The sequence below is a fragment of the Mastomys coucha genome, unplaced genomic scaffold, assembly GCF_008632895.1.
Source record: "Mastomys coucha isolate ucsf_1 unplaced genomic scaffold, UCSF_Mcou_1 pScaffold5, whole genome shotgun sequence".
Lineage (NCBI taxonomy): Eukaryota > Metazoa > Chordata > Mammalia > Rodentia > Muridae > Mastomys > Mastomys coucha.
In genome coordinates this window covers 37,438,904-37,453,258 of record NW_022196911.1, presented here as the reverse complement: position 1 = coordinate 37,453,258, position 14,355 = coordinate 37,438,904, and the positions used below count along the sequence as shown (strand labels likewise).

The window sequence follows — 14,355 nt, the reverse complement described above, 5'->3', positions numbered from 1 at the left end:
AAGGAAAAGCCCCGGTATTTGACTTTTCCATCAGGGTTATGTAGGAATCCTTCTGTGAACCATAGAAATAATAAATGCTGAGCTCATTGGAACATAATCTCAATCAGCAAGATACCACTGCTTTCCAGATTTCCTCACAGGCCTTTCTAATTCCATGCCAAAACTAGCTGTGGATTTCTTCCTTTTAATCTCCCCTGATGCCTCAGTCAATTATTGTCATTGCTCTGACTCTCCACTTTCCACTGAACACGTCAGAGGAGGCTGGGTATCTGCAGAACTTAATCTAAGACCACAGACGACCCCAATCCATGAGAAAAGAGAGAGAGAAGACAAAAAAGAAGAAGGGGAACCCCTAAAGTTTTCCTGGCAAACCATTCATCCTTTGGATTGCTGACCGGTCCCAGAGTGTGATGAGGAATATGAAGGGTTTGGAAGATTTCTCCAGTTGATTGTCAAAGGAGATCTGGCTGAGGGGAGGAAGAAAGCACGAGGGTAGCCTGCATCTCAGTGAACCCTAGGATGGTGTTGCTTTTCCCCTGCCTCTTCGTTAGTCTATGGTAAGAAGATTTTTTTTTTAATAATTTTTTCCTTTTTATTTCAGAGGGAAGGGAGAGCATATAGCCACCGAGTGAATTTTATATTGTGTAGTGAAAAACCAAACCAAACCAAATAAAGAACAGGAGTAGTGTGGCTAGTATCTAAGATGGGGTAAACTAGCAACCATGAAACAATGTATTTTCTCTGAGGCCAGGTGTTGAGAATTTTTGATTCTCCACTTTCAGGCTAGGAAATGCCCAAACTCAACTTGAAGATGAAGGCAACTTCTACTCTGAAAATGTCAGTCGGATTCTTGACAACTTGCTGGAAGGCTATGACAACCGTCTACGGCCGGGATTTGGAGGTCAGACACTGTATTTCTATTAGACCAAATACTTGAACTTTCCTTCCTTTTTTATAACCATTCTCAGACCTTGAGGAGTCAGAAAGAAGGTTCAGTACCAGGTGGTAAAGGGGAGGGGTACTAAGATTCCATGTGTGTACTGCCATCTATTCCTCACTCCTTCCTTACTCTCTGACCATAGGTAATTTATCTGAACTCTATAAGCCTTACTGTCCTAAGTGAAAAAGTCTCTCTCTCTCTCTCTCTCTCTCTCTCTCTCTCTCTCTCTCTCTCTCTCTCTCTCTCTCTCTCTGTGTGTGTGTGTGTGTGTGTGTGTGTGTATAGACACACTTGACTCTCAGGATTGTGTGAACACAGAAAGAGCTTTTCCATATGTGACAATTTCCTTACTATTTGTCTTTTGAAAGCTATCAATATCAATAAGCTGTTATCATTAGTCGTGGTAGTAAGAAATAGTATTAAGACACACCAATCTTGTCATTTTTCACCCCTTGAGAGTCTCTCAGTATGTATAGAATGAATTTAAAAAAGAGTAATTGGAGTAACTTTTCAAAGTTTGGAAAGTAAAGAACATCCACTAGAAAGGGGCAGAAACAGGTAGAGCTTTGATTTTCAGGTATGTGAAAGGTTTTGTGGACTTACCATCACTTTGAACAGCACACAGGTTAACAGCCCTGACCTCGGTTTATTTCAGGTGCTGTAACAGAAGTCAAAACAGACATCTATGTGACCAGCTTTGGGCCTGTGTCAGATGTGGAGATGGTGAGTACACTGGGTACTTTTATTTAGGAAAGAGAGCTGGTGTAGGACTAATGATTGTAGGCATTACTATCCATCTCTTACATAACATGTCTATTTCTACTGGAAAGACATTTGCATTAGAGAAAGATACTGGTGCTGCTTGAATACTCGAGGGTAAGTTTGTTTTTAATGTTATAGGCTCTCTTCCATTCATACATCATGCAATGGCTAGTAAGAAATCCTTTTTAAAGGTTCTTGCCATGTAAGAGTATAATAATGAGCGTGATGCTGAGATATGCCCATCATTTGTTATGTATCATCATGAGTGCATCTTATCCAAACAGTGAAGAAGTCACTTGGATAGGTTCATGCTTTCCACCTTGTCCATTACGGATGCATCAGTGAGTGTTCTGGAGACCCTGTTCCAGGTACAGATGGCTGTAGGATCGTAAGAGGGTATTTATGGAAAGTGGCAATGAAAGCCTGAAGCCGTCTTTCTGAACAGAGTGTATCATGATATTCCTTTCTCAGTTTCCAGGTAGTATTTTTCTCCCAAGACTAAAATACAAACACCAAGACAGAAACTGTCTTTTTAAAAGTATGCCATTAGCTTTTCTGGGAAAATTGTAATTCTGTATAAACAAAACAGTTTCTGGTGATTTATTTTCCTACTTTAGAGTTGACATGAAAAAAAATGAAAAAAAAATAAAAGAAAAGATGGATTAAAAAGTAAAGTAAATTAGAGCTAAAAAGATAAGAAAAGGGAAGGATGTAGAAAAGAAGGGATGGAGAGATTAACAGAGGAAGGGAGGAGAGAAAGAAGATACAGAAGAAAGGCAGAAAGTGAGGAAGAGGCTCCATTGAGAAATAAAAATCTTAAGACATAAAGGTAGAGTCACTACACTCAGGATACTTGTTATTTTAATATCATTTTTTTTACTTCAAATTTTTCTTTATTTCAAGAATAAACAAGTATGACACTTCATATTTCAGTGCTCAAGTCAGGACTTATTATTTTTATTTTTTATGTGTCTCTTTTTAGATTATCTTGTGTAATATAATCCTTACAGTGGGTGGTTGATGATTGTAGTGGATATATTCTGTGTTGAAATGTGCTTTTAAAAATTAATCACTATTTATAGAAATAAGCATCATAAAGTAGGCAAAAATTAATGCAATGCTTCAACATAGTAGCAAGGTATTTGTCATTGACTTCTGTGATGGCCTTGTAATTATATTTTAAAAATTAACATTGTCCTGATATAGCTATCTCCTGAGAGGCTCTGACAGTACCCGACTAATACAGAAGTAGAGGCTCACAGCCATCCATTGGATTGAGTACAGGATCCCCAATGAAGGAGTTAGAGAAAGGAATGAAGGAGCTGAAGGCTTTGTAGCCCCTTAGGACGAACAACAATATGAACTACCTAGTATCCTCAGAGCTCTCAGGGACTAAAACACCAACCAAAGAGTACACATGGTGGGAATAATGGCTCCAGAAGCATATCTATATCAGAGGATGGCCTAGTCAGTCATCAATAGGAGGAGAGGCCCTTGGTCCTGTGAAGGTTATATGCCCCAGTGTAGGGGAATGCCAGGGCCAGGAAGCGGGAGAGGGTGGGGTGGTGAGCAGGGGGAGGGTTTTTTTTTTTTATTTATTTTATTTTTATTTTTATTTTTTGGAGGGGAACCTGGGAAAGGAGATATTGTAAATAAAGAAAACATCTAATAAAAAAAACTGGTTTGTTTCAGGGAAGCAGGAAGGGAGAGCAAACAGGACTGGACAGATAAATCTGGGGGCCTCTTCCCCCAGCTAAGGGAACTCCAGCAATTGGCCTTCTGTTTTCCAACCTGGGTCTCGGCTGTAAAACAAAGAACTCTACCCTTAAAGTTAAACTCATGTTCTATTCTGTGTCTGCAGATTTATAAATGACCTGCTATCTTGTACCCATTCCTAGTTTTTAAATTGTAACTTAATTTAATTTTCTGTGCATGAGTGATTTTTTTTTTTGCATGTAGCACATATGTGCCTTATGCCCAAGGTGGTCAGATTCCATGGAACTGGAATTAAAGACACTTGTGAACCTCAAAAATAAATAAATAAATAAATAAAAATTTAAAAAACAAAAAAGCAAAACAAAACAAACAAAAAACATTGTCCTGTAAAGCCATGGTTTAAAAATCAAAGTTGTGGTATTTATATTAAATATTTAATTGTCCTTTAAAAATAATTATGGTAATGTTTTCTTGTAAGTTCTCTAACAACACCATAAATCCATAATAGGCAGTATTAACCTGCTAATCAGTGAAGGTTTGTATGATTTGAATTTTACTGTGTGGAAGTGTTGCCCTTTGATCCCACTGTGAAGGTGAGTGAGGTGTGAGACAGAATGGCTAGACTCAGCTGCAGGCTGGATGTCAAACATGAAGTATAAACATTCTCACATAGTTTTCTTTCAAGTTAAGGGTGGGGAGGGACATGGAGGAGCAATGGTGGTGAGCAGCGAGCATCAGGCAGGAGGAAGGCTAGGTCCAATAATATATCTATGTTTTATAATATTACAAACCTTGTGAGCTTGAGAAAAGCAAGGAGTGATCCAAGTCACTACTTATGATTAAAAATCATTTATTGATTGTGATAAAATAGCATTGATTTTTAAGATCATTATTAATTGCCAAATTAGTCAACTTCATTAAGAAGTTATAGGAGTGTTATTTGCTGTCTTGATTAAATTTGTAATTAGGTATAACTAATAAATAAACTGTTTCACAAGACATTCCCCACTGTGTGAATAATTGTTTTTTCTCTTAGGAGTATACAATGGATGTTTTCTTCCGCCAGACTTGGACTGATGAGAGGCTGAAGTTTAAAGGCCCTGCTGAGATTCTGAGCTTAAATAACTTGATGGTCAGTAAGATCTGGACCCCTGACACTTTTTTCCGGAATGGGAAAAAGTCAATTGCTCACAACATGACCACCCCTAACAAGCTCTTCCGATTAATGCAGAATGGAACGATCCTGTACACCATGAGGTGAGTTGCTCTTTCTACCCTTGTTATTCAGAGGCTGGGTTCACCACCGTAACTTGAGCGTTCCTGTTTGCAGGCTTACCATCAACGCCGATTGTCCCATGAGACTGGTTAACTTCCCTATGGATGGGCACGCTTGTCCACTCAAGTTTGGGAGCTGTAAGTTACACAGTTTCTGAAAGTCAAATAAGACATAAGATGTATGTACTTACTTGGTTGCAGCTGGAGACTTGGAAAATGAAAGAAAATATTACAAGGAAACTTTCATTGTGAGCTCATAAATAGCTTTTTGCCAATTATTAGAAGTTTCAATTGACAAGATTTTTTTTCTAAAGCAACAAAATTTATGTTTTTTTTTTTTTTCAATAGACAAGTCAGGTAAGACTTGTTTTGAAGGAAAGAAAGCTAATGAGTTATGTTTATTGCTTTGTGTCATTTGCTTCAAAACTACAGATGCTTACCCTAAAAGTGAAATCATATATACATGGAAAAAAGGACCACTTTACTCAGTAGAAGTTCCAGAAGAATCTTCTAGCCTCCTCCAGTATGATTTGATTGGGCAAACAGTTTCTAGTGAGACTATTAAATCTAACACTGGTAAGAATATTTTTAAAAATCATGTTTACATAACTCTAATACCCAATTTTCAAAATATCTAGGTACTTTATTTCATAAATATTAGATGTCATAAGCTAAATTTACTGTTTTGAAGGCATAGCTTCAAAACCTTGGTAAATAAAAACATTTGTGCCATCTTGGAATGAATTAATCCATAACATTATGATATAAGGTGCAGTCAAAACCAACAAACTGGTATGTGTCTTTGCACCCAATCGTGTAATATTCTTATTTATTTTTAAAGCACGTCTTTGCTTGCCTTCTTCTAGGCTAGGTTAATTTAAAACTTTGCAAGTTTTATATTCACTGGATTCATTTTCTTACTATCAGTAGCACCTCTCCTAATAAGCATCTCTTCCAACAGGTGAATATGTAATAATGACAGTCTATTTCCACTTGCAAAGGAAGATGGGCTACTTCATGATCCAGATATACACTCCGTGCATCATGACAGTCATTCTTTCTCAAGTATCTTTTTGGATTAATAAGGAGTCTGTCCCAGCAAGAACAGTCTTTGGTATGCTTCACACTTTCTGCCCTATTTCCATTCAATTGTCTCTTCTTAATGCTTAATGACTTTGCTGTGAATACTGACACATACAAACACACACACACACACACACACACACACACACACACACAAACACATAAAATGATTTTATGTCACATAAAATGACTCTCATCTTTTTGCAAGTTGTGTGGTGAATCTACAAAAAAAAAAAAAAAAAAAAAGAAATCCCTGCAAGAATTACAGCTTTTTCTTATGACTTAAGTGTCTCAGTTACCAGTGCTAACATAATGGAAAAACCTGACATATCCATCCAGGAAAATGAATGTTTAATATAGTGAATCCACTCATTTAATTATATCTTACTTTCATTGAATAAAATAAAGTTGGCATTATGAAGATCCCAAAGTAGATAAATGTTGAAAAATTTCCTATAATTCAGCAAATGTTTACTTCCATTTGTGAAGAATAAAATCAGTACTTAGTGAAGAAAACTTAAATAATAAGAACAAGAGTGCTAACTAAATATTATGAGACGCAAATTCACTTTTTCCAGCGTTTTTCAGTTATAAATCTAATAGTCTATATGAAATATCTGTTATATATGTTTATTATGATTAATTCTTCATGATTTATTATAATTTCTTATTTATGATTATTATTTATTATGATATTACTGGATCTACTTGTCAAATTACCAGAAATAAAAATCTTCAAGTGAGTATCATCAACATTGCACATCTATAAATTACATAAATTCCCTGTCACAATTCAATCAGAAAATCTCCTAGAATTAAGGTGACAGAATTCTTTTCTTCATGGGTAAACACTTTATCTTTAAAAAAATTATTTACTTTAATTGAGTGATGAAATTTATTTTGGCTTTCTATTCCTGGTTTGTAATGAAAGATAATCTTGGCTTCTGAAAATAAAGTTGGGAAGTTTTGAAACTTTTGAAAGTTCAAATCACAGTAAACTCGTTATATTTTCTCAAACAGGAAACAACTAAAATCACCATGGGGAGGCCAAGTGGTCCCTTACTAACCTGTTCTTATATCTCTTTGTAGAATTCCTGATGCTAAATGCTGTGTTTCACCATCTTTTTCGTTTCAGGAATCACCACTGTTTTAACCATGACCACCTTAAGCATCAGTGCTCGGCACTCTCTACCCAAAGTGTCCTATGCAACCGCCATGGACTGGTTCATAGCTGTATGCTTTGCTTTTGTCTTTTCTGCTCTCATTGAATTTGCAGCTGTCAACTACTTCACCAATCTCCAGTCACAGAAGGCTGAAAGGCGGGCGCAAACTGCAGCCACGCCCCCTGTGGCAAAGTCAAAAGCAACTGAATCGCCGGAAGATGAGATTGTTGTGGTAATTGTTTTGTCTTCTACTGTTAGCCAGCGGATAGGGAAAGCAAGCTCAGTCAGTGGCAACACACGCATTAAGTACTCCCAAATGGTATTTGGTGAACCTAAATTATATAACTAGAGTTTTTAGGCAAATTTTGCTTCTCACTTCACAGGGTGAAGCTGCTCCAAAGTTTTGCTATTCTTTCATCAGCTTTTCTTGTCCTGGCAGACTCTAGGCTGCCGTTGGAAGTTTCCTTTGAACAGGTTCCCTTATAGCAGCTAGGGAGAATAAAGGGTTTTTTTTGTTCGTTTGTTTGTTTGTTTTTTTAAAGTCCTAATGAAGCTTCAGGGTCTGAAGAAAAAGAAATGACTCCTGTTGCATGGGTGGCTTCTTTATTTCATCAGGGGAAGGAGTGAATAGAGCATAAAGGTTCTCTAAATGAAGGAAAGAAAAGAATGTAGGAAGGGAGTAAAATGGGGCAGGGGGGGAAGCCATTTATTGATCCATTCTAAACAAACAGGAATATCCAATTTCAGAGGTCAGAGCTGAGTAGGCATTCTTAAATGTCATAGTGGCCAGAAATATGACCTGGTGGAAAAATCAGGAATTGATTCTAGAATTTCTGTTGTCTACATTACAGGCTAGTACTATTCTCTCCTCATCAAAAGTCTAAAGGAGACAAATGTACCTGAGCTTGTACTGCAGGATAAAACACATCTTAGAATGTAGATGATCTCATTCCCCAAAGTCTTTTGACCTACTGATATTTGCTGTTTATAAGTATATGCAGAAAGAATATATGTGTATATATATATATATACATATATATATATATATATATATAAAGTATAACAAAAATATGCTCTAGGTTTAGTTTAACATGCTTGAAAATTATTTGTTTTCAGGCTAGGTAAATTTCAAATATTTAAAAAAATCTTTAATACTTGTGGAAAATGTGAATTGTATTGTAAACTATCTGTATGCATACACATATAATCTACATTATGCAAAATTTATAGTTGAACTTGGCATACATCTTTAAAGAATTATTTGCCAGGATTCAAAGTGCTGTGTGAAGGATTACTGAAAAGAAAGTACTGGCATAATTAGTACACACTGTGGAGTGTAAATCTATTCTCAGATAAAGTGAAACAGAAGTTGGGCATTTTTCTGATTTATCCCTGCCTCACTAAGTTTTTGTTTTGTTTTGTTTTGTTTTCCAGAGGAGATGATTAAGTCTAAGTTCAAGAATTAGAGCAGAACAGAAAGAAAAATTCAGCAGAAATAAGATAAATTAAAAACACCTAAAATGATTTTGAATAAACTTACAAATATAATGTTACAATATAATAAAAATTATTTTCTTTATTTTTATTTTTATTTTATTTTATTACAATATATATAGTGGCAGGAATATTGGAGAAGACCTAGAGTTATCAATAATTATGATTATTAAAGGTATATTTTATTAAAAGATAGGAAGTAAGATGTCAAGTATTCATATATAAACTGTCTCCTATGTTGCTACAACAGCGACATGATGAGTAAGTTCAGGAGAAAGTTGCATTAAGAAATACATTTAAATATTGTCAGAGCACTTTCTGTTGCAAATTCCATTAGTCTTTATGAAAAATTCTATTTTCCTGAACTTCTCTGCTTAAAATATTTGAGAATAATGAGCAGGTTATTTTTATTTGTTCCTGAAAGACTAAAGTGTAAAAACTAAAACCCAAACTAACCAAACCCCAAAATACAAACCTTAAAGGTATCAAAATAAATACATGTGATTATGTAGGGCATTTATATTTCTTTTGTTCATGGCAAAACCTTGTAAGTTGCTTTATAGAATGGAGAAGAATAAACAAATTGCACATTGGCTATTTACATTATACAATGCTATATTTTGATTGCAAGGTCATTTTTTTTTTTTCCCAAATACCATGACATTTAAAAATGCCTATTCAGTTGTAATCAAAACATTATTTTGAAAAGTTCGCCATTGAAACCACAGATTACTGTGGTGAAGGTGAAGTACATTAATTTGCTAGTTTCCAGTTACTTTAAAGGTCTAAGCCCTCTTTGCCACGTTCCCTGGTGCGAATGCTCTCTACACCCACCGCTGGGCTTCCTTCACTAGTACTTTTCCTAATATGGTATGTGTTCTGTACAAGATGTGCGAAAGCATTGTGAAGCTGTACATAAAATCTGTCTATAAAATTGACCAAAACTTAACCAGAAGTGACAGTGACTATTTCCTAATTGTCTCCTTTTTCACTGTTTGCTTCTTTTTATAACTGACATCCATTTGCAGAGAGGCTATGGTAAATTATTCAGACCTTATGTATATATATAGTTTCTTACATAGAATATGGAGTATCACCATATGATCTTACCCCTCATGGAGCTTCTTGTGCAGCAGGAGAAATGCCAATGAGAGATATAAAGGCTTTGGCTAAAGACAAGGAGTAGTGTGAAAATATCCACATGAGAGTGTCTAACTCATTTTGAAGCAGTGTGCATTTCTAGAAGAATGATTTCAGAGCTGAAAAGAGAAGGGTGAGCGTGGCTTGTATAGAAAGCCCAAAGCTAATTGGTAGGAACTTGAGCATAGAGATGGAAATGAAACTGTTCTTATTGCCTGTTCCTCTTCAAGGTGTATGCCATATCCTGAACATGCTATAGTCAACTATGCACAGAGATGTGAAGGATAGGATGCTAAAAGTTACCTCTCCTTTTCCAAATCTGGCTAGGATTTCTTCCAGCCCCATTAGGACTCCCTAAAAATAAGACAGTGAAAGACTCTAAGAAGCACAAAGCTCTAGGTACCCCTTCTCCATGATTTTTCCATCCTATATATTCTAGAGATACAGGAGTTGATTAAGTGATGTGTGTTTGTTAGAGAGATGTTTGCTCCATATAATCTATCAAATCCTCACCCAGTTCTCCCATTGGTTCCCTTACAAATCAGTCTGGATCCATTAGCAGCACTGATGTACCAGACAGATATCAATAAGCCATTTTTCGGAGGACATTTTGTAATCCACTATGGTCTCAATAATACTTGTTCCAACAGAAGCTGTTTATAAAAATAGCACACTTCTAATTTGGCCATAATATTAACAGGGTGTTTTAGAACATTATTTGCAAATACTGTTTTGTTTTTTGGTTTGCTTTGTTTGCTTTTAATTTTGTCTTACTTTGGTGCATACAATGAGTGGTTCTATAAATAATTGTTTTGTGTGTTGAGTCATGAGACTTGATTAGAATAGCTGTGTTAAGAGATTATAGATTTAGGCCCTTGAGAGATGGCTCACTGGATAAGAGTACTAGTTGCTCTTCCTGAGGGTCCCGGTTCAGTTCCATGCTCTAACGTCATGGTTTATTTCCATCTGCAATTCCAGGTCCAGGGTATTTAATGTTCTCTTTGGCTTCCTCAGTCACAATGCACAGCATGCACATGGTACAAATACATGCATGGAGGCAGAACACTTATATAAATAAAGTAACAATAAATAACTGAAAATCTTTCATAGAGGTGATATATTTTGAGCACTTTATTTAAAATACTAGGCAAATATCAAGTATTTCTTTAATGCCTTATCCCTACATCAAGTAATTGATTATCATGTTGTCTACTTCAACTCAAAGTACCTTTGCAATATAATGTTACTTAAAACAAAGAGGTGCTCTAAAAATACTCAGAGCAGGATGGCACTCAGCAGCAGGGGAGCTCAGGAAAATTTCAAAACCACAGGTGTTCCACTCAAAATGCTGACAGCCCCAAGCTGAGCCCTCATCTGGACTTTTGACAAAAGCCTATTTTACCATCAACCTAAGCTGCTGGGCTTACAATAGAGCAGGTGGAGTCTGATACAAACCAGTAGCTTAAAGGGTTTGCAAAATTGGCTTTCTTTTCATTGCAGAAATGTAATGTTTTTCTTCTAAATTGGCACCTAGTATCCTCTGACTGCCAATTCTTAACTATCCAGTAGCTGTTTATCCAATGTACAGCGTTAAATGCAGAACTCCTGAATTTCCTTTATATTCTTACATTTGCTTCTGCTGCAACCCCTAACCAAATGGTTATCCCTTACCTCTTGTCTAGTTGCTGCTGGGCAGGGAAACCAACTGGATTTTAAACACAGCTATTCTCCCAGTAGGCATTGAACAATGTCTTCATGTTGTCATAAATTGGAATGAGGGAGGGTGCTATTGGTACCTTGTAAAGCAAGGTCTTCAACATTGACCAAGATTATAGAGGGCAGTCTTCATCCAGAAAAAAAATCATCCAATCTAAAATATTAATACTTAAAGCCTGGGTAATGCTGGTGGGATGCACAGGATAATAATTGCTAAGGGCAGGGTCTCCAGCACCTGATTTGAATCCAATCCTCTACACATATAGGCCTAAATGAGGTTCCTTACTCCCCTTCCAGTTTTTTATATCTAAAATGAGCATGATATGACATCAAAGATGTTTTCAACAAGTAAGTAAAATTATTCATGTAAATTTCCTCATAGTACTTGTCAACTCCTGGAAAAATATTTACATTTTCATTCATCTGTTGATTAAACATAAGGTTTTGAAAATATACTCTCTTCTGTGCACTGGCTAGGCAGTCTTGCTTAAACAGAATCAGCCTGTATCATTCTGGTGTGAAAGAAGATAAGACTAAATAGAAGAAGTTAGAACAAGAAGAGATAATATGATCCAAGCTACAGGAGTTCTAGAGAGTCAGGACAGTATATGAAGGTGACATCATTGGTGACAGTGGGTGATGCATGAGCTTTCTATCATCATATTTAAAGATGGGATAGCAGGGGAACATAAATTTTTAGAAAAGAAGAAGTTAAGAAACAGGAACGGAAAGCACGTACATGTTGCACATAATCGAAAAGATGCTTACAACTAAGACTTGCTAGGCAAATATTTGTAAACATAAACAGCATACATTTTGCTCAGATTCTTATAAAAATAGGAAAATATGCATGATTACAGGCATAACTGTGCCCAACATTAAAGATTAGACCTAAGGCTAGGGCATAGTCAGAGCCCCTGATGTTGTTGGCCAATCTAACGCATAGATGTGAAGTTGTGGCCTGGAATTTGTAGACTCTAATATTATTCTAGGAAATGCTCCTCAAAGATTGTTTGAAGCAGAAGGAATGAAAGAGATGCTTAGTTATTTTACTACTTCTGATTCATAGCTCTCAACTCTGGACTAGGGTCACTTGGTAATCTTTGTTGATTTTTCTGATAATATGGGAATGCCAAAGTAATAATAATAAAAAAAATCGCTTTTTTACTCCAAAGCACTAAACAAGAAAATGCCAAAATCTTATAATCTTATTATGTATTATATTTATAGTCATTTTCTCAATCTCAATGAATGAACTAGATCTTACCTCTTTCTGCCTGAAATAGGAAGAGAGACAGGTTTCATTCAGGTCGTATATGAGGTTCACAGTGATGAGTCCAAAATGAAAACCTCTGAGGGTTTGTCCTTTTTTACTCTATCGTGGTTCTAGACATGTTACTAGAGAAAAGGACTGTAGTGCTCCACATATATAGAAGAAGGATGGCTCTTAATTTTAGACTGGAACAGTGACAGTTTGTGATTTCAGGTAGATAATAATTTAACTTTTTAATGGGTAAAATAAAATTAATTAATGGCATTAGAGTCTGAGAAATACAATTGAAAAAAAATCAGGAAATAGTGCCAATTTCATCTTTTGAGGGTATGGTAAGTTAAGACCAAAATATTGTCACTCTGGAGCAAATAAACCATAGCCTAGTGACTACAGGACTTAATCCTTAGCTATCACTTAGTTTTAATAAGTAATGCCACTCTTTTCATGGCCAGAATTAGACAAGTAGTTCTTCACCTATGTTAGACTCGCTTCTCCTTCAAGAACCATGAGTTATTTAATCCTGTAAAATTGCCAACCATAGTGCCAAGTCAACAGATAAGGATAACTTCGTAGGAAATTTACCATGATTATGTAATATCCGTCTCACTTGTCACCTGTAGGAAGAAGCAGACATTGGCCATGACTTTTAAAAACACAGTGGGCTGGAATGTTTTAAGATGACAACTGTTACTTAGATAGCCAGAAATTTCCATGGTGAATCAAACAAGGAAGTCCAGGATAAAGAGAAAAAAATCAAAACAAAATGAATGAAAAGGTTGTTGAGTTCCTACAGCCCAAATGTCACCACACTAGCAGGCCACTGTGATCCTGTGGCTCAGCCAGCACAGGAGAGGTGGCTGTTTTTCATCCTGTGCTGCAGGGTGGCTGGCTTTAGCTATAGAGTTTGCTCACATGAGGAATATGGCATGCCATGCTGCAAAGTAGTGATTTTGTTGCCAGAGAAGAAACAAGGCCATTTTCCAAAATCAAAGGGCAACATGCAGCAAATGTTTGAAGGTAAGGAGCCAGTAAAACAAGGTTGCCCAAGGAACCTGATTGTTATAATATGTAGACAAAAAAAAAAAAAAAAAAAAAAAAAAAAAACCAACAGGAAACAATGGAAAGGTGCCTAGATTCCAACAGCCTGGAAGGATTCTAGATCAGATGAAATTAAAGTCTCTGAACTAGGCTCAGTACTTTAGAGCAGCGATAAAAATAGGTTGGAATTGGACAGACATTGAGTGGAGCCATAGGCTTTGCTAGAAGTGTGACTATAAAAAACATGTTCCCATGCCTTTGACCCTCTACTTTCGCAAATGTTAATTAATGAACTTAGTATCTCTTTCAAAAGTGATATGCCCTATCATTTCAGTAGAAATTAAACTCAGTGATTAAAAAAAGGAACATAGAACAGCTTTCGAGTTTGTATGTGAACAATAGACTGTTTGGGATGATTTCAGAGAGAAGCCAGTGGAGGTGTGTTCCTTGGGAAGATAAAGGCTCTCTGCATCCAAGTACTAGGTTTAAAGGCAGATGTATTTCAAAGCACAAACATTCTCACACTTGATTTAAATACAGCATTGGTTCCTGGCCTTTGATATACATTGGTCTGATGAACATCGGCTTCTCTTAAATGTCTTCTGGTTCAAACTCCTAAGTGTGAGAATATGAAGATTTAGGGTAGAACTTTTTCTAGAAGGCTATACTATCACTGACCAGAACTAGGATTTCTTTGTCATTCGTAAGTGTCATTAGTAAGTTTTAAAATATGAGTATTTTAAAAACCAAATGCA

The 14,355-nt window shown here is 36.1% G+C and overlaps 1 protein-coding gene across 3 annotated transcripts in view; it reads left to right on the top strand.

Moving 5' to 3' along the window:
* Positions 1-213: 213 nt before the first annotated feature.
* The window catches only part of Gabra6 (gamma-aminobutyric acid type A receptor alpha6 subunit), a 15,971-nt gene continuing 1,829 nt past the window's right edge, over positions 214-14,355 (top strand). The window contains exons 1-8 of one of the 3 annotated variants that reach the window (XM_031351435.1): positions 214-557; positions 783-901; positions 1,596-1,663; positions 4,485-4,675; positions 4,749-4,831; positions 5,126-5,269; positions 5,655-5,807; positions 6,912-7,171. In XM_031351435.1, coding sequence (XP_031207295.1) covers positions 520-557; positions 783-901; positions 1,596-1,663; positions 4,485-4,675; positions 4,749-4,831; positions 5,126-5,269; positions 5,655-5,807; positions 6,912-7,171 — 1,056 coding nt within the window. In that variant the 5' untranslated portion in view covers positions 214-519. Of the gene's footprint in view, positions 558-782; positions 902-1,595; positions 1,664-4,454; positions 4,676-4,748; positions 4,832-5,125; positions 5,270-5,654; positions 5,808-6,911; positions 7,172-14,355 lie in introns of all 3 variants that reach the window. The other 2 variants (XM_031351432.1, XM_031351433.1) reach the window with 2 other exon arrangements.